The 21,059-nt window shown below is 35.1% G+C and overlaps 1 protein-coding gene across 1 annotated transcript; it reads left to right on the top strand.

The window, feature by feature from the left end:
• Positions 1–2,601: 2,601 nt before the first annotated feature.
• On the top strand, positions 2,602–20,391 carry LOC124369614. Its single transcript, XM_046827663.1, has 3 exons — positions 2,602–2,654; positions 3,843–4,131; positions 19,053–20,391. The coding sequence occupies exons 1-3, from the start codon at positions 2,602–2,604 to the stop codon at positions 19,476–19,478; spliced, it is 768 nt and encodes a 255-aa protein (XP_046683619.1). The 3' UTR covers positions 19,479–20,391.
• The last annotated feature ends 668 nt before the right edge of the window (positions 20,392–21,059 follow it).

Raw genomic sequence — 21,059 nt, 5'->3', positions numbered from 1 at the left:
AAAATCTATAAATGAATAGCATTGAAATGTAAAAATGTTAAAGGATATTTTTGAGTCAGAAAATCTAACGAATAAACATACTCGTTCATTTAAAACAATAATTTCAAAAATTAAGATGCCTTTATGGTTGTTGTTAAAACATGGAGAATAATCTGCAAAGATATCTTACTTACAGTTATGTTTAAGAACAATATCCTAAAATCACACATTTTATATAATATGGTACTGTATACCTTCATAAATATCCTAAGACCATAAATTAACCCATAGGAGTAAAAAATTATAGAAAAAATTGATTTTACCTTACGATACGAAAATATAAAGTTTACATTGAAGATTTATTGTAAAATACAATATTTATATTACATAGTATTTAAAATTCTCCAATGTAACATGAAAACTTATTGAGATATTATTTGCAAGTTCTTTCTCGTCTCGTATATTACAAATGTACATCGTCCTTAGATTATAAAGAGGAGAGGAAGGAGCTCATGAGTTTGACAGCAATCTTTCTGTGCCCAGAGGCACGAAGCATCAACTCAAGTACTAGTTAAAAATCTGGGGACTTATATTTTCGTCAATAAGGAGGTGGGCCTTGATTTAAAATCAATGATGTTTACATAATAATACAAAAATAACAGATTAGAAATGTAAAAATTAGATTATAAGTAAACTAGGTAAATTTATGTTTAGGTTATAGTTTTTTTACAAGTTATTTCTAAAAATTAATTCATCCTAAACGGAATTAAAGAATATGCATGCATGAAATTTACAGAGAACAAGTAAGGCTTCCACACTTTACTGTAGGAATGTTTTCAGAAATACCATTTAAAACCAATGTACAACAATATCTGTTTCAATATTGTATATTTGATATCTATTATTATTGGTTACTGTAGTTATTAATTCAAATGAGTATAATTCAATATGTAAATAAATATTCGAAATTTTAAAAGAAAAATGAGATAAAATAATTAATTAAACAAAAATAAAATACCCATAATAAACACAATTTGTAATAGTTCTATCAATAATGTGTGCATTTACATGCTTAAATTTTAATCTACTTTGAACTGTACATATTTTATTTCAATATATATATTGAAATTATATATATATATATATATATATATATATATATATATATATATATATATATATATAAAACTAAAAATATACAAATAGAGTTTACTTATTCTTATTCACCACTATATTCCAAGTTTTTTTAATTATTTGTTGAAAAAACAAGTATAAGTCAAAAAGTAAAGGAAAGATGTCTTGTTTTGTCAGACGAAGTTAGGGCTAAGAAGCCCTCTCTAACACAACAATAACAAGTCTACAATAAGTCTCTTTCTGGTTTATTTATGCAGTTCAAAGTTAATATTGTACCATTAAAATAGGCTGTCTATTTAATAAGAGTTACTGTCCGTGCTATAATAAATATTATCATTTATCTTACCCTTATCTTGATTTCGTATAGGTATTATGTATATTGGGTAACGTGTGTAATTTGTGAAATATTAAATATAACCTCTAGAGTATTTAAAGTTATTTATGAATGGGAATATTAGTAGACAGTTTTAAATATTTCTCTTATTGTAATAATGATGAATTAATTTTCTCTTTTTGGTTTTTGTTAACTTTTAAGTTCTAAGATGTAAATCTTGATTTATGTGAGTTATATTTCCTTGTATAATACTTAATTTGACATCTCTCTTAAAATCGTACACTGCGTGTTCAATAAAAGTGTTCCAATACCTTGGGATTTTGTTCTACATATAAAAAGTAACAAAAAAGTTCCTAAAACCTTCAGTTTCCGTCTATCTGCCTGTGTGTGTTTAAGATAAAGTTAAGAAACTTGAGAGTTATACATCTCATGAAATTCACTTAAAACTCCGTGATTCACTGTTTTCTATTCGGTTTGTAGGGACTCAACAAGACTTATAAACTGATTCAATGACAGGCTCTATAAAAATATATTGTACTATAGGAAAATCAATAAATTATTATCATGTCAAGCAATTTAAATTTATTTTATTTAACGTCAAATCTACGTACTGCAACATCTTCTGTATAAAAATAACTATTAAATTTATTTGCTACTTCACTTGGATCGCTTAGAATCGCACCATAATTTCCTATTGAACATCTAAATTATTATTCTTAAAGCCTACTTACTTCTTTAAATATTTCCCGTGTGAGTTTTTGATCGTTCTTAACTTTTACAATGAGCTGAGTATAATAATTATATTTTCAAGACTCGAATGTTACTGTTAAGCTTATTTCTATAACTTTTGAAATATTCACTCTGTTATCATTGGGCCAATTTTTAAACCGTTTTTAAAATGCATTCCTAGATTTTATTCGTTTACTTAATTGTAAATGCGTGGCTACAACCTAATTATTTTTTATTTTCAAGCCTTATCTCCTCTTTGCATTCTTAAACTAATCCATTAATTATCTATTAATTAGACTATATAAAACTTTAAAAGCATATGAAGAATTTGTTTGTAAATACACATCATTCAAATCAATATTATTTAGTAAACTGTCCTTTTCTTGTAGTACGTGCGAGAAGCTAGTGAGGTGACCTTGACCGACATGGCATCACCTGTTGCCCCCGCCCCGCCCCGACCAACACTGCCTGTCACACAGTGACTCCTGTTATGTTGCTGGTATAAGCAGAAATATACTTAAGTGTATGGAGTTTTTTTATAAATATTATTTTTCCTCTGTTTACGTTCAACCCAATAGCTCTCACTGACTGATACGAATCTATTCACGTTTGCTGAGCATTTCTCAGCTTAAACTTTACTCTGTGCATTTCATAGGTAGAGTGTTACCAGTATTCAATGTTATTACGAAGTCACAGGTACACGAAGTAAACAGATCCTCGCCATAGCAAGCCATCCTGCACGCACACACTCACACACATACACGTACAGAACATACACACAGGCACACACTAGTTGGCCTACACTCTGAATCATCGACTGTGTTCCGAGGAGCATAGACCAGTTCGCTTAGTTTTTCCAAAAATTAAATTCCAAAATTAAATCGAATATACTACATTTATATTTTGTTTGGATTAATTTGATGTATTTTTTCATGGACAGGAATAAATTATATCATTACATTAAAAATAAAAACTCATATTTGAACGTCAGATGATGACTCAGGTATGTAATAAGATTACGACTGCGAGTCGTGGGACTGCGTAGTGGTAAAAGCTTACAACTCTTTAGGGGCCTCGGCCCTACGGGCATTGCATAGACACAGGCTGTAAAATATCTCAATCAGTAAGGTGATGTCAATTCATATAATATTTCTTCGGCAACTAATTTCCTTGCTTCTAGTTTGAAACTGTTTATATTAGTTATCGTATACATCTAAAAACAAAACGATATCCCCCCTGTATCATATACAAGAAAACTTCCACAATGTTTCAGGATACAAGAGTGCACTTTGTTCACACTTGGTTCGCTACAATATTAATTCTTCTCGATGTTTTCCAGATCGAGTTTATATTCTGGTTAAAATTAATTATAATATGTATCTATTCTGTACAAAATTACATCGCTATAAAGTACTCGTCATGTACTACATGTGCTATTCGTACGTTTTGGGCTCATTTCAGCGCATAAATCTTTAAGCTCTTTTACAACTTACTCGTACATGCCGAATCGACTTATAGTGATTACTCGTACTTTGCACCTTATACTCGTACTCTGCAGATATTATAAACACCCAGTAATTATTAATCATAATATACATGATAAGTCTACTCAAATAAGAACCTATAGATATTGTAAATTAACTCTAAATAAACGTTTACAAACTAGTTTGTACCTTTATTTGTACCACAAGTACTCAAGTTTATCGCACTTCAGGTCAGTGGTTGCACCAGTTGCCGTGGTGCTGTCAAACATCGATGAGGAAAAGCGATGTAAGGAACCGATACCAGACATAGACGGGGCAAATCTTGAGGATCTCATAAGAAACATAGATGGAGAAACTGGCGATTCAATTGGAAATGACATAACTGGAAATGAGGACACAAAGGAGAACTGCCACGCTGAACAGATCTTAGACACTGCAGCTTCTAGTGCATGTCTGGGAGATTCTGATCAGGTATGCATTTTAGTTTAACATTTTAGTTTAAGTTATTACAGAGTTTAATCTAGTGTTTTAAACACCCTAACTGTCACCCCGTTATGTAATTTCCCCGTCAAACTTACGACTATTTTCAGTTTACGTTTGAAATATAAATAAACGAAATCCAATTAGGGCTGCGACTTTATTTATGTTACGATTCATCAAGCAACTAATTTTAATAAACAGTATATATGTATGCCTGCCGGTTGTGGAATGCTCTTTCGGTAAACACTAAGACAATCAATAAGCGTACTCGCAGCCAATTCAGAGGCTTGGTGTCTGGGCTCTGGGGATGAGACGAAGCGTGATCTTGTGTGTGACATTTGGAGCATTAGAATATCAGTTGAACTAAGGCGAGTTTGTCTGGTAGTTAGAGGGGATATATGTTTAATTTAATTCATTATTGATTATGGTTTCTTTTAAGTAAAATTTTACTTTATCTTCTTATATAATTATTTTGAAAAAAGAATACAATCATGTTTAAAGATGTAATGTAAATATGTTAAATTGTTTGCTATCGCTCAGTTATACAGAAAATCAGTAAAATTACTTCCCGAGATCTGCAATTTGATCTCTTGCTCAGCTCAATAACTAACCTAATTCATGACTACAATGCGGTTGAAGGAGAGACCAGATTACAAATTTTGAATCGTAGTGTAACTGATTTTCTGTACCAATAAATTTTAAACCGTCCGAAAAGGAACATTTAAAATGTGTTAGATTTCGCTGCCACCACGGGACGATTAAAAAAAAATAAACCTTGACATAAAAGTTTATACTTCAAAAATTTATTCAAAACCTATTCAACTGAATGGTTTTGAAAACTGTTACAATTAAGAATGGTTTTAAACAGGAGAACACTTATGATTAAAAGATAGATGGTATCAAACTACATTGTTTACGGAATTAGCAGTCCAGTTCCAATCTAGATTAGCAGAAACTAATAATAACCCTACTAATAATAAGATCAAATCACAAATGTTGTAAATAACATAACATAAGCGATAAAAATGTAGAAGGAAACATTTTATTGCTTACGAATAAATTAAAATATTATGTTTAACAAAAACCACACTATAAATCAAATGTTATTTCTTTTTTAACTACAGTAAATGTATTAAACGTTATCATGTATTAAAACAAACATAAGAATAAAATATATTACTAAAATGGACTAACATAAATTACATTATAGAAGAAACGATGCCGAATAGATGTTAGTGATGAGTGGAAATAGATAACTATATCGTTACCACTAGTAATTGCTTTGAAGCCGGGCAGAGACTAGCCTCTTGAAGCTGCTGATAGGCTCGTCCTGTAGGTCCCTTATCTCAGAGTGTAAGTGCCTGAAATATTAAGTGTTAGTAAGGTTAAAAGACTGAATGCTATGGTCCTGCAAGCCCACACGCACAACGTTCCTGGTATGGTAACTTTATACGGCAGTTACACACTCGTAGTCAGAGTGTGTTTTAAAAGTTTGGTCAATGTTCTCCCCAACAGTTTCTATAGTACCTCAGTGTCCAGATAAATGAGGCGTTCAGATGCCAAACTGATTAACTCCATTTTTTGTATAATTTGAGAACACTGAACTTGGGTTTGGAATAGCAATATTTTTCAGTGGTGAAGATGGCTAACTCCATAGTTCAGTAGTTGGCCACCAGAATGCTCTACTTTGTTTGTACATGGAATGAATTAGTTGGTTTTTCACTGTCCAATGTGATTAACTCCAGTGAACCTCAAAACATTGTTTTGTTTATCTTGTTTGATAATTTTACACACGTGGGTATCTATACAGATATTAACTTAGTTGGTGGTGAATCTGTAGATAAATATGGATTCTGAAACAAGTAGTAACAGTGACTTTTTAGAAGTAAGTGATGTTTTTGATGACACAAACTCTGATCCTGACTATACGCCTAACCTCAACCAACAAAAAGGTAGGCCTACACTTAATATCCCATTGACACGTAGAGGACCTAATTTAATTGGAAATGCAGGAAATGTAGTGAATCTACTTTCAACTGATTCCAGGCCTAGCACTAGCAGTAACTCAGCTGTTACAAGCAGTACAACTGCAAACAAATGATGTTCAAAATAATATTTCAACATATGAAACAGACTCTGAAATAAGAGGCCCAAGAAACCTAGAGGTCGGAAACGCCCTTGAAAGACAGAAAACTGGCTTAGGAACCGAGAAATTAAAAAAAGGCTGTCAGGTCAGCAATATAAAACCAGATTAGGGAAACTAGTTGGTGCCAAAATATTTTCCGACAAACCATGCAACTGTGCTCGGGGTTGCAATGCTAAAATAAGGTGTTTAGACAGAGAAGATACATTCAAAGCTTTCTACAGCCTGGGAGATCAAACTAGGTAAAACCTATTTTTACGTGGTTGTATCAAAACAGCTGCAATTAACAGACACCGTCCTGTCAATACGTCAAAATCACCCAGAGACCGTAGTTTTTCTTTTTTCATACGTTTGAAAAATAATGACATCCGTGTGTGTAAGAAATATTTTAGAGAGACTTACAATCTACAACAATTGCTTGAAGGATGATGTGAGTCTAGTACTGGACTCAAGATGTCATCAAACACCAGGCAACAAAGTTGATGTAACTGATGTAATCAACCACATCAAGTCTTTTCCAGCCTACAAAAGCCACTAAACCCGAACACATAACCCAGGAAGGAAATATTGAAATTCTAACCTAACCATAAAGGAAATGATTGATATGTGCAAATCGTGGTGCAGTGACAATGGAAAAGTACCTGTAAAAGACAAGCAGTATTACCATGTTTTTTCAAGCCAGTTCAATCTGCACTTTAAGCCTCCTGGAAAAGACACTTGTCAATATTGTGATAGTTTTGAACATAGGCTATTAAAAGCAAATGAAGAGGGAAAACGGGCTATTGAATGTGAAAGAGAACTTCATCTAAGGAAAGCAGAAAAAGCTCGACAAAGTCTGACTGATGACAAAAACAAATGCTCCGAGGACTACTATGTCTTCACATTCGACCTCCCAAAAGGCTCTTGCATTCCCCAAATTAAGCATCTCTGTAGCTTATTACAAACGTAATTTATACAATGAGAAGGCTTTTATTTATGTGTGGCAGAAACAGAGGGTTCAAGGGGATCCCAAGAAATAGCAGCTTGTTTTAAAAGACACAAACTGGGAATGCAAAAAATGTGAAGCATATTGTCAAATTTTCTGACAGCTGCACAGGCCAAAACCGTAATATCAAAGTTGTTTTAAGCCTAATGAATCTTTTACAAAGTGGAAAGATCTGTGCAGGGGTTATTGATCTCAAGTATTTGCTGTCTGATCACAGTTACTTACCAAATGATTCAGACTTTAATAGAAAAGAAGGCAAAAAAAACCACAAACATATTTTCTCCACGTGATTGGTATAATATTATTTTGGAAAGTAAAAATAAGAATAAGTTTTTTCTTGTGGAAATGAATCATGATGAATTTCATTCTACTGAATCATTAGAGCAATCTATCACCAGGAGAAAAAAAATGAAGATAAAGATAGTGTCAACTGGTAACAGATGAGGTAGATAAGACTGGAAAAAGCAGAGCCACTAAAAGTAAAGTACAAAACCACTTTTTCAGCTGACATTCCCTTCAGTGTGGTAAATTTTGAGCAGAAACAAAATGTTGGGCGTCCAGTATTGAATCTGTCAAACATTGTTCAAGAAGAGCTATATCCCTTGGGAAAGCCCATAACAATGGCAAAAAAGAGAGATATGATGGATTTGTTACAGTACATTCCCTCAGTTCATCATACTTACTACAAGAACCTAAATGCTGGATAGAGAGGGGCACCAGAGCCACCTAGTGATGATGTGTGCTTCTTGTATTCTGACTAAAGGTAATGAATATACAGTTTTGTATTCATTGCTAAAATAATGCTAACAGATTGCAACAAACATTTAAAACTGATTGTGTGAATATCACTATATTTTTCTGTTCAAATAACCATAAATAAGTGTAACACTACTTTGCTAAGTGTATTATGATTTGAAGGAGTTTCTTACTTGATTTTGCTATTATTACTTAGTTTTTCATTCAATAAAATAGGTTTTATCAAAAATGTCTCGAATATGTTTTATTCCTGTTCAGTTGCCAATGTGACTAACATCAAAAAGGTGAAATATTAAAAAACTTATATACCAAAACTAAACTAATCATACATGTACAGTTAATTTTTTACAACACAAACTTTAGAGCTTGATTTCTCAAAACTTTTCTGATTGGAGTTAATCAGTTTAGCACCTGAACGCCTCAAATGTCAAAGTCACTGATAAGACGGGTGCGGGGGACTCAACTCTCCACACCGGCCAACACCGCGTGGTGGTCAGTCCAGTCAGTAGCTATAACTCCCGCAGTTACACACTTGTAGTTAGAGTGTGATATAAAAGTGTGATAAATGTTCTCCCCAACAGTTTCTATAGTACCTCCTTGTCCAGATAAGTGTCAAAGTCACTGATAAGACGGGTGCGGGGGACTCAACTCTCCACACCGGCCAGCACCGCGTAGTGGTCAGTCCAGTCAGTAGCTATAACTACTGCAGTTACACACTTGTAGTTAGAGTGTGATATAAAAGTGTGATAAATGTTCTCCCAACAGTTTCTATAGTACATCCTTGTCCAGATAAGTGCCAAAGTCACTGATAAGACGAGTGCAGGAACTCAACTCTCCACACCAGCCAGCACCGCGTAGTGGTCAGTCCAGTCAGTAGCTATAACTACTGCAGTTACACACTTGTAGTTAGAGTGTGATATAAAAGTTCGGTCAATGTGCTCCCCAACAGTTTCTATAGTACCTCCTTGTCCAGATAAGTGCCAAAGTCACTGATAAGACTGGTGCGGGGGAATCAACTCTACACACTGGCCAGCACCGCGTAGTGGTCAGTCCAGTCAGTAGCTATAACTACTGCAGTTACACACTTGTAGTTAGAGTGTGATATAAAAGTTCGGCCAATGTGCTCCCCAACAGTTTCTATAGTACCTCCTTGTCCAGATAAGTGCCAAAGTCACTGATAAGACGAGTGCAGGAACTCAACTCTCCACACCGGCCAGCACCGCGTAGTGGTCAGTCCAGTCAGTAGCTATAACTACTGCAGTTACACACTTGTAGTCAGAGTGTGATATAAAAGTGTGATAAATGTTCTTCCAACAGTTTCTATAGTACATCCTTGTCCAGATAAGTGCCAAAGTCACTGATAAGACGAGTGCAGGAACTCAACTCTCCACACCGGCCAGCACCGCGTAGTGGTCAGTCGAGTCAGTAGCTATAACTACTGCAGTTACACACTTGTAGTTAGAGTGTGATATAAAAGTTCGGCCAATGTGCTCCCCAACAGTTTCTATAGTACCTCCTTGTCCAGATAAGTGCCAAAGTCACTGATAAGACGAGTGCAGGAACTCAACTCTCCACACCGGCCAGCACCGCGTAGTGGTCAGTCCAGTCAGTAGCTATACCTACTGCAGTTACACACTTGTAGTTAGAGTGTGATATAAAAGTGTGATAAATGTTCTCCCAACAGTTTCTATAGTCCCTCCTTGTCCAGATAAGTGTCAAAGTCACTGATAAGACGGGTGCGGGGGACTCAACTCTCCACACCAGCCAGCACCGCGTAGTGGTCAGTCCAGTCAGTAGCTATAACTACTGCAGTTACACACTTGTAGTTAGAGTGTGATATAAAAGTTCGGTCAATGTGCTCCCCAACAGTTTCTATAGTACCTCCTTGTCCAGATAAGTGCCAAAGTCACTGATAAGACGAGTGCAGGAACCCAACTCTCCACACCGGTCAGCACCGCGTAGTGGTCAGTCCAGTCAGTAGCTATAACTACTGCAGTTACACAATTGTAGTTAGAGTGTGATATAAAAGTTCGGTCAATGTGCTCCCCAACAGTTTCTATAGTACCTCCTTGTCCAGATAAGTGCCAAAGTCACTGATAAGACGAGTGCAGGAACCCAACTCTCCACACCGGTCAGCACCGCGTAGTGGTCAGTCCAGTCAGTAGCTATAACTACTGCAGTTACACACTTGTAGTTAGAGTGTGATATAAAAGTTCGGTCAATGTGCTCCCCAACAGTTTCTATAGTACCTCCTTGTCCAGATAAGTGCCAAAGTCACTGATAAGACGAGTGCAGGAACCCAACTCTCCACACCGGTCAGCACCGCGTAGTGGTCAGTCCAGTCAGTAGCTATAACTACTGCAGTTACACACTTGTAGTTAGAGTGTGATATAAAAGTTCGGTCAATGTGCTCCCCAACAGTTTCTATAGTACCTCCTTGTCCAGATAAGTGCCAAAGTCACTGATAAGACGAGTGCAGGAACCCAACTCTCCACACCGGTCAGCACCGCGTAGTGGTCAGTCCAGTCAGTAGCTATAACTACTGCAGTTACACACTTGTAGTTAGAGTGTGATATAAAAGTTCGGCCAATGTGCTCCCCAACAGTTTCTATAGTACCTCCTTGTCCAGATAAGTGCCAAAGTCACTGATAAGACGAGTGCAGGAACCCAACTCTCCACACCGGTCAGCACCGCGTAGTGGTCAGTCCAGTCAGTAGCTATAACTACTGCAGTTACACACTTGTAGTTAGAGTGTGATATAAAAGTTCGGTCAATGTGCTCCCCAACAGTTTCTATAGTACCTCCTTGTCCAGATAAGTGTCAAAGTCAGTGATAAGACGGGTGCGGGGGAATCAACTCTACACACCGGTCAGCACCGCGTAGTGGTCAGTCGAGTCAGTAGCTATAACTACTGCAGTTACACACTTGTAGTTAGAGTGTGATATAAAAGTTCGGTCAATGTGCTCCCCAACAGTTTCTATAGTACCTCCTTGTCCAGATAAGTGTCAAAGTCAGTGATAAGACGGGTGCGGGGGAATCAACTCTACACACCGGCCAGCACCGCGTAGTGGTCAGTCCAGTCAGTAGCTATAACTACTGCAGTTACACACTTGTAGTTAGAGTGTGATAAATGTTCTCCCCAACAGTTTCTATAGTGCCTCCTTGTCCAGATAAGTGCCAAAGTCACTGATAAGACGGGTGCGGGGGGACTCAACTCTCCACACCGGCCAGCACCGCTTAGTGGTCAGTCCAGTCAGTAGTTATAACTCCTGAAGTCACACACTTGTAGTCAGAGTGTGTTATAAAAGTTTGGTCAATGTAAGCTGTATGATGGTTATGCTAATCTTGTTAGTTTTTTAATGCATTCTATACACACTGCTCCGCATAAAACACTATAATAGAAGTTTTATGGTTACATTTATACCTAATATAGGTATTTTACTATCTGTGTATCGCTTGTAAAATTATAAATTGTATTTTATTTTATATTATAATAGTATTGTAAGTTTCGTAGAAGCAAGTTGTAGTTCATCGACGGGCTGCGGTACACCGCCAGTACACGCTAAGGCTAACAGTTTCAAAGTTCAGTTTCAGTCCTGCCGCCTCCTGTAGTACAACCCGGCGTAGTTTAGTGTTCAATAAACTATACATTCCGTAATTTGTATTCCAATTGTTTGTGGTGGTATAAATATCATTATTTTCTAAAGAAGCTAAACGTTTATTATTTTTATCCTTACTTTATTTAGAATAATAATGTCAAACCAAATTCAACCTTTAATGCAAGTTAATAACATGCTTTGATTTCAATATGTCTATACTTTAGTGTTCTTAATTTCTCATCGAAATTCTTTAGTTCCTTTTGTGAGTAAAATTGTTCACAGTATATATCAGTAACTGTCAGGTATATCACATTTCATTCATTACAACTTCCATATGTCACTAACCACCCTTATTATGTTTCAAAGTATAAAAACAAAGTTTAAATTGATTTACTGAACACACTATTTAAACATGTCTTATAACAGCCATTAAAAATTAAAATATTCCCATAAGAGTTATAAATTCTACTTGTTTCTAAGAATGAAGTTTTTTCTTAGTTAAATAGCATTAGCTAATTATGACTTATTTCATATAAATATACTATGATTTGTTCTATGTTATTCCCCATGATGTCTTATTTATTAAAAATGCGTGAATCATCTAGTGCATTGAGAATGGCAAGACAACATTTAAGCATATTCAAGATTACTATACTATGCGATTGAGAATGTCTCTTCAAATGTATCTATCTCATTCCGAATTCAATTATAATATTTATGTTGGCCAAGTATATAAAACATCCTAAACTCAGAATCAGTACAAAAACATTTTGTTATTACTGTACATACAATAATACTGTTGTATAATATATACTATATATATTATAAAATTATTATTAATATATAAAATATAAGTGGTAAAAACTGAATTATGGGATTATAACTAGTTACGGAAACGTTGCAAAAAATTAGTTAAAATACATTTTCGAGTTAGATATGTACTTAATCAGTTCCACTCGATCAGTCGACTAGTGCGGATGGCTTATCTTATCAGGAGTCTATAGTGCGGTGCGTGTTGTGGCTTGCCGTCCGGTGTGCATGAAAGCATATGTTAACATTCAATCAGATAATTAATAACTATAACTTATAATACTGCTTTTACGTGAAATTACACTGGGAAAACTTGTTAGTGAAATTTACCTATTAGTGGATTTTTTGTCTGGTTCACGTCAAAGACATGTTTCATAAGTGCGGGAAATGCGATCTAGAAATATCACAAACCAAAGATGGTTCGAAGTGCCCAGACTGTAATATTATGTTTCACTTGAAATGTCTAAATCCCGGCTACGCAGAATCGGGAAAGAAGGTTACGCGTAAAAATGCTAAATGTGACGGTTGTTTATCCGACACATCATCGACCGCTAGTCAGGTGCGTGACGATCGCGAGTTTAACCTGACTTCAGTAATGGATGCCATCGCCGCCTTCAGGAAGGAAACACAAGAACAATGGAGCCGAGTTCAGTCGCAGTTATCCACGGTCCAAACTGATGTGAAAGAGGTAAAGGCTGAAGTGTCCTTGCTTAAAACGCAACTAGATGAAACGACTGTAAAGACAGACCAAATGTGTTTAGTAATAAATAAGCTGGAAACCGAAAACAAGGAACTAAAAGTCCAATTAGCCGCCCTAAACCTACAAATGTGCGATATCCAACAGCATAGTCGTAAGAATAATATATTGATCACGGGTATACCGGTGACGCCTCGGGAGGACTGTTTGGCGATCTTGGACTCTACGGCACGAGCTCTGGACATACCGTTCCGCATCCCAGATATCTCTGTAGCGCATCGTCTATCCTCAAGGGAAGGCGACTCAAGACCGCCTGTCATAGTGGTCAGCTTCGTGTCACGGGCTGTCAAGGCTGTTTGGCTGGAGGCGAGAAGAAGAGTGAAGAAACTGTCTGCCAGGGACCTGCATCCATCGTTTCCTGACCACCAGGTATATATGAACGACCATCTAACGTCTCACACCAGAGCCATATTTAATGGGGCGCGTGAACTCATAAAAGCAGGCAAGTTGTCATCAGTGTGGACCAATGACGGACGAATTCTCGCGAAGAAACATGAAGGGGGGAAACCCTTTCGCATCCTACATCAACAACATCTGGATGAATTGATAGCAGCATCCTACTCAGCAGCTGCCAAATCCGTACCGAAACCCGATAACCCCCTACCAGTCTAATGTAAGACGAGCTTAACCTACTATACGCTAAGTGGCACTTATTAAAATTGTAGACCTCAATTGATCCATAGGAGTTACATTAATTTGGGGTGATTTTCTATAAGTAGAATTTTATTTATCTGTTTTTACTGAAATTATACAATGAGTTTCTTTTAAACTTAAGTATAATCTATTGCTATATATCCTTTCAATAAAAACTGTATGAGTTAATATTTGATTTTTGATTATTAGAAGTAAGTAACAATATAAGTAAGTTCTATTTATAAGGTAATATTCTTCTGTTGCATTTTTCAATACGCATATAATAGCGTATATATGCGTTTTGTTTATATTATTGAAGGGAGTAGCTCTCAAAAAGTATGCTTAAGTAAATACAGTTGCAAAGTCAGAAAAATGTTTTTCTGTTTAAGCTTAATACAAGTCATGTATTTATTTTGTTAGTATGTAGATACATATATTATATCGAATGTTTCATTATTTTGTGAAATAGGCGCGGTTGTGTCTATTTTATCTGGGACGTATTGTTGTGAAAATGTCCTAGAATTAAAATTTGTAGAAGCTCAGTTGGTTTTAGTTTTATTTCCATATCTCATGTGAGAGATTTTTGTTTGTACAAAAGCATAGTAAAATAATTATAGTATGAGATAAAAACAAGAAGCATTAAAGAACTATTTCGTATTTATTGATCAGATATCGAGAGAAACCACTTTTCTAATTTGGATAGGAATTGTAGTAAGTATTAATGTTAGACAAGACAATTCAAACATAAAGATTGTTTTTATGGACTAATCAACTTAATTAGTTTTAATAGTTTAATTGCCAGTTCATATGTGTGTGAGCGCCCGCGAGTGTGAATGAGAGTGTGTATGTGCATGTGTGCGTGTGCGTGTGTGTGTGTGTGTGCATGTGCGTGTGTGTTTGTGTGTGTGCAAGTGTGCGTGCGTGTGAGTGTGTGTGTGTGCAAGTGTTCGTGCGTGTGAGTGTGTGTGCACGCGAGCGCATGCATGTATACAATCCAATCTCTGTGTAAAGTTCTGCAAGTCATACTTTCCTTTTTAATAATTTACTTGTCTTAATATATAGTTAAAAGTCATTACTTATAAGAAATAATAAACTGAGGTATGTACTGTTATTATCTTATCATTATACATTAAAAGTAAATTGATTACCGATATGCATGTACTTAATCATCTATGTTGCTCTCAAATTACAAATTATAAATTATATCCCACGATAGTATGTATGCATGTATGTAGGCATAGAATGATAATGATCTAAATTAGCCTGTTATTTATAATTATGTTGCTTATCATACGTCTGATAAACGGACTGAGATAGAATGGTATTTTTCATGATAATTTCCACATGTTTTGTCATTAAGTTCTCATATGTACTATTTGCTCCCTTTACTGGAATGTTTCTAGTTATATAATTAGTTTTACAAAGTGTTATGTACTAGATGTATAAAAAAAGACAATTGTTAAATGGCATCATTTAACCACGAACCGGAATTCTAGGATCTAATCTAAATCCACAGAGTAATTATATATTAAAAATAAAATTTTATACAAGCTTTTGTTCTTAGAGATGTGTTCAAACACAAGCTATACACCTAAAAATATAAATACCTATATGTGATTTCAGCCTACATATGCCATTGTTAGATACATAAACTTACAATTAATTAGAGATTTATATTTCAATCGCCAAATGATTATCTATAATATAATCCTAACACCGGACGGCGGCATCGAAATAACAGAATGATTCTAGAGGACGATCCCCTCGACGGGCCGATAATTAAAATTGAAACCTGTTCGGATATCAACAATTTTAAAAATTCGACATATTTCAAGCGGTCCACTAGTAACCGCGGAACCACATTCAATATATTACACCAAAATATTCGAAGTTACAATAAAAATATAGATGAATTTTTAATTTTATTGGATAGTTTAAAAATTAAATTCAACTGCATAGTCTTAACAGAAGCATGGCTTGATAACGAAAGTGAACTAATGCATTTGAATGGGTTCAAATTATTTAGATCCTACAACAACATTAATCGATCAGATGGGCTTGTTATCTATATAGATAGTGCGTTATCGGTGTCCTGCAGTGAGCTGAGACTTGGAGGGGTGGCCACCGCCTTATCTCTTGACTTCAATTGGGCCGGTCTCCCTTGTCAATTATTGGCTATTTACCGCAGTCCTAATTCAAACATTGTCCTCTTTAATGACGCCTTGGATGAGTACTATAATATCAACAGAAACAAACTTTGTTTCTTAGTAGGGGATATTAATTGTGATATTCTTAATATTAATTCGAATTCACAGGAAGAACGGTACATGGATATTCTGAGCGATGCAGGTTTCGTGGGGTGTATAGATAGAGTAACGCGACCGTCTAGTAACACTTGTATCGATCACATTTTTGTAAAATTTCATAATTTGAGTCAAATTAATTCTATAATTCTAGAAACTACAGTGACTGATCACTATCCAGTATTGGCCCAGCTATATTTACAAAAACATACACACTACTCAATGCCTGAACCGTTTTATAATACGTATGACTGGGTAAATATTGGCAAAGATCTTTTGGACACAAATTGGGAACCTGTTTTAGAGAGCAATTGTGTTAATGCTTCTGTTGATACATTTATTGATATTCTGCGCTCGGTTATTAATCGTAATTCTAGAAAAGTAAAGATAAACGCAAAAAATAAAAAATTAAAACCATGGATAACTATGGGTTTGTTAAAATCTATTCGATATAGGGATAAACTCAGTAGATCGTTAATAAAAGAGCCATTTAATACTCAACTGCGAAATAAATTTATTCGGTACCGTAACACGTTACACTCGACGATAAAGCGAGCTAAATTTGTTTATTACAATAATAAAATTGCTGAAACTGCAGGTAACATGAAAAAGTTCTGGTCCGTGGTTAATGAGGTGGCTGGTAGGACATCTGATAAGGAGCGATTTCCTGTTGAGGCATTCTGTGATCCGGAAAACTCTGATACATCGCCATCTGTGGAAAATGTCTGCGATTCATTTAATAACTTTTTTGCCTCTGTGGGACCGATGCTGGCGGGAGCTTTGCACCCCAGCGACCCTGCGGTGGTGGACGACGCGGACCACGCCGCGAGTGCTGTGTTTGATTTCCGCCCGGTTACACGGCAGGAAATTTTTAATATAGTGGCTGGTCTAAGAGGAAGCTCTTCACCAGGATGGGATAACATTCCTACAAAATTAATTAAAGATAATATTCAAGCACTCTCGGAACCCCTTTATCATATCATTAACTGTAGTATTAGAACAGGAGAATTCCCTAATGCGTTTAAAGTTGCCAAAGTTGTTCCCATTTATAAGTCAGGTGTTAAATCAGCAATGAATAATTTTAGGCCGATCTCTTTGCTTGCTGTTGTATCAAAGCTACTTGAAAAATGTATCAAAGTCCAATTGATGAATTATCTAGAGATGAATTTATTCCTTTCAAATAACCAATATGGCTTTAGGAGTGGTAAAAATACATCAGATGCTCTCTATGACATAACTAAATTCATATCGTCAGAAATTGGTTCTAAAAAGCGAGTCCTGGTCACCTTTCTTGATCTTGCTAAAGCTTTTGACTCTTTAGATAGGCGGAAACTACTATCAAAATTAGAATATGCTGGAGTAAAAAACGTAACGCTCAATTGGTTTGTCAGTTATTTTAATAATCGCCAGCAATTTGTTTCAATTAATGGAGTTAAGAGTAGCCAAACAAATGTGGACTACGGAGTGGTGCAGGGAAGCACCCTTGGGCCATTGTTGTTCTTAGTCTATATAAATAATATAACAAAAATTGACATAAATAGTAAGTTGTTTCTGTTTGCTGATGACACAGCTGTGGTGTCATCTGGCAGTACGTGGGAGGAGGCATTTGAACAAGCTTCCTTAGATCTGTCAAAAATAAAAAATTGGTGTGATCACAATACTCTGACTATTAACTTAACAAAAACAAAATATTTACCATTTGTTTCTAGAATAGATTTTAATCCGGGTCAGAGATGCCTCAAACTGCACTCCTGTGGTGATCCTTACTCCGAGTCCTGCGGTTGTGGTATCATTGGTCGTGTGGACCAATACAACTATTTGGGAGTAATTTTTGACACTAAATTGAATTGGGTACCTCAAATCCATTACGTGAAGAAAAAAGTTAGAAAGTTGTTATTTGCATTTAATCAGCTTAGCGCGGTATTGAGTGGGGATCGTATTAGGTCAGTTTATTTTGCCTACGTGCAGTCGGTTCTGCAGTATGGTATTCTCGCGTGGGGAGGAGTGTCGTCTGCTGTACTGGAACCACTTGCGGTCACACAAAGAAGTATATTAAGGATCATTTTGAGGAAAAGCCGCAGATATCCTTCTAATCTGTTATATAATGAGTTTCCTGTTTTAAGTGTAAGGCAATTATATATAAAATCTATTTTACTGCATATACAAAAATACAAAGATTTTATTTTTATAGCGCTTCACCACAACTATACTACCAGAAATAGAATACAGTTTGGATATCAGATACCAAGACCAAATTGTTGCATAGAAAAATTTAACTCTTTTTACATAGCTCATGTGCTTTATAAAAATCTACCAGAGCACATATTGGAGGCAGAGGGTGGAAGTGTAGTCGAGTACAAGCGTAGGGTGGGTCGGTGGTTGCTCAGCCTGGGTGATGCTGCTGCAGAGGCACTGATTCGTTCCAGTTACCAATAAATTACGAAGAAGCCTGTTAATAGCAAATTATTTGGGAATTTTGTGTAAGTAGGAATTATTATTGTGGGATGTGGTTTGGTGGTGCTGTTGGATTGTTTCCATCCATCTAATAGTAATATGGTGGTTAAGCGGTGCCTAAACTGTATAGAGATGGGTGTGTGTGTGTGTGTGTGTGTGTGTGTGTGTGTGTGTGTGTGTGTGTGTGTGTGTGTGTGTGTGTGTGTGTGTGTGTGGGTGTGTGTATGCGTAGCATGTATGTAAGTATATGTATATACAATTTTTACAACAATGTATTTTGTACTACTTAAACAGATCTTTGGTAAATCTTTAGGTTAAAGTATGGTACACAATTACAATTACGATTACAATTAAGAACAATTAAGTACAATTAAGAAAAGACTGATTGATGGACTCTTCCCCTTACACAGACCTATAGTCTATATGGGGAATTATTCATTTAAATTATGGAAATTAATATTTTGTGTTTTAGGTTGCAAGTGCCAAGTTGTATAACTCCGCCTCGATAAGTGTTTCTGTAGAAGATGATTATAATCAGTGTGGCGGATTTCATTCCTACAGTTTAAACTCTGGTATGTCAGAGTTAGTCCCTGCATATGATACACTGGATGAAATACAAGCACAGTCATTGCGTGCTCCAGAAGTTGAGCCACAGAACAAAGAAGATGATGATATAATCGACAACTCAAGATATGTACTTCCATATTCCCACAGTCCTGCACGCCGCCGTCACAACCGTGTTAACGTGATTAGAGCAAATGAAGAACCAGGATCTGACTATGAACTTATGATAACCTTGGTTATTGTAATGATACTTCTAGGATGTATTTTCATTTGGATCCTCACTTTGACTTTCAATGTACGACCATATCAAGTGTACAAAAGTAAAAACGCATAAGCTTTTACTTAACGTAACGGTTTTACATTTATATGCAGTTTAAATTGATAGTTAATTGAATACATAATTGTATATTAAGAAGGTTATGTTCTTTATGTTCCTTTATATTTTGATAGTTGCTTTTTAACAAAGTTTAAATATCATTAAGAGCTCTTTAAGAAGCTGTCACATGGTGCTACTTAAACATTTCTTGAAACACTATCTTCACTGTATTGAATTGTGAATTGCCTTTGTTTTTTCTATATCGTGGTCGCATGCTGTACGAGAACACAAACTTATCCAACCCACAAGTTATGCTGTATGACTGGCATAATGTATGTTCAACAAAACTTAAGATAGAGTTATCTATACTTTAAGAAGCTGTGACATGGTGCTACTTAAACATTTATTGAAACACTATCTTCACTGTATTGAATTGCCTTGGTGTTTTCTATATCGTGGTCGCATGCTGTACGAGAACACAAACTTATCCAACCCACAAGTTATGCTGTATGACTGGCATAATGTATGTTCAACAAAACTTAAGATTCAGTTATATATAGTTTACAACTGAAAGAAATGTTATTTATTATTTTACCGATGTTAAAGTATAATATATCAACCTGGATAGTTTATAAAATTTTCTTAAATTTATTATATATAAAAAATAGTTAAAATTAGGTTTTCGTTTTAAAATAACAGCAAATCAATGTTAAAATGAAAAGATCCTCGTAAATATGAAATCAGTGAAATAGTTAAAAACAGTGTCAAAATGAATAAGACCTAGTAAATATGAAACGTGTAATCAGTGAAATCGTTGCTCTTTAACTCAGACTTACAACACTTTTTTGTCAGCAACTCTTCATTTCTTCATTAAGAATGGGTCCATCGGGATTTCTGCCTGTATGAATGTAGATATTTTGAAAGACTAGTATTAGATATCCTGAGTTAATGTGACTAATTTACAATAAAAACTACTTAACCATTTGTGGCTTTAATACATCCTGTTTAATTAATTTAATTTAATTTTATACTGATTGATATTTTTAAATTTCAGTGATTATTCAGTTGTTACTTTTCTTTTATGAGTTTTCATTGTGGTGTACTTCCACAATGTTATATTTACGTTTTTGTATATAAAGTAAGTATATTTTTTATTGGATTTTATAAATCATGCATGTTTTAAACTAAATTATTTAACTTAAGTTTGTTATTCTGATAATAGAGAGAAAGTCGTAACCAATATCTACTATGCATATTTTAATGCGTATTTTTATTAAGAATACAAATAAATATTAGCTATACAAGAATTTTAGTGAGGATAACATGAAATTTCAGTTCGTGGTTATTTTACGTCATACATTTTTTTAATTTCTATGACTGTACATTTAATTATACTGATTATTATATTTTTTTTAAATTTAGTTACATTTAAAATAGTTTATATTAATAGCAAATTACTCTAATGATGTATTTTATTATATCGATGTTTAAGTTATTGCAGGAAATTCTGTTTAAGCTGTTGTTACAGGAAACAATGCTCAAGCAGTTACAGAAAACGTTGTTTAAATTGTTACAGGAAAAATTTTTTAAGTTCTTATT

Source organism: Homalodisca vitripennis, chromosome X, assembly GCF_021130785.1.
Source record: "Homalodisca vitripennis isolate AUS2020 chromosome X, UT_GWSS_2.1, whole genome shotgun sequence".
NCBI lineage: Eukaryota > Metazoa > Arthropoda > Insecta > Hemiptera > Cicadellidae > Homalodisca > Homalodisca vitripennis.
This window is presented reverse-complemented; position numbering and strand designations above follow the sequence as displayed.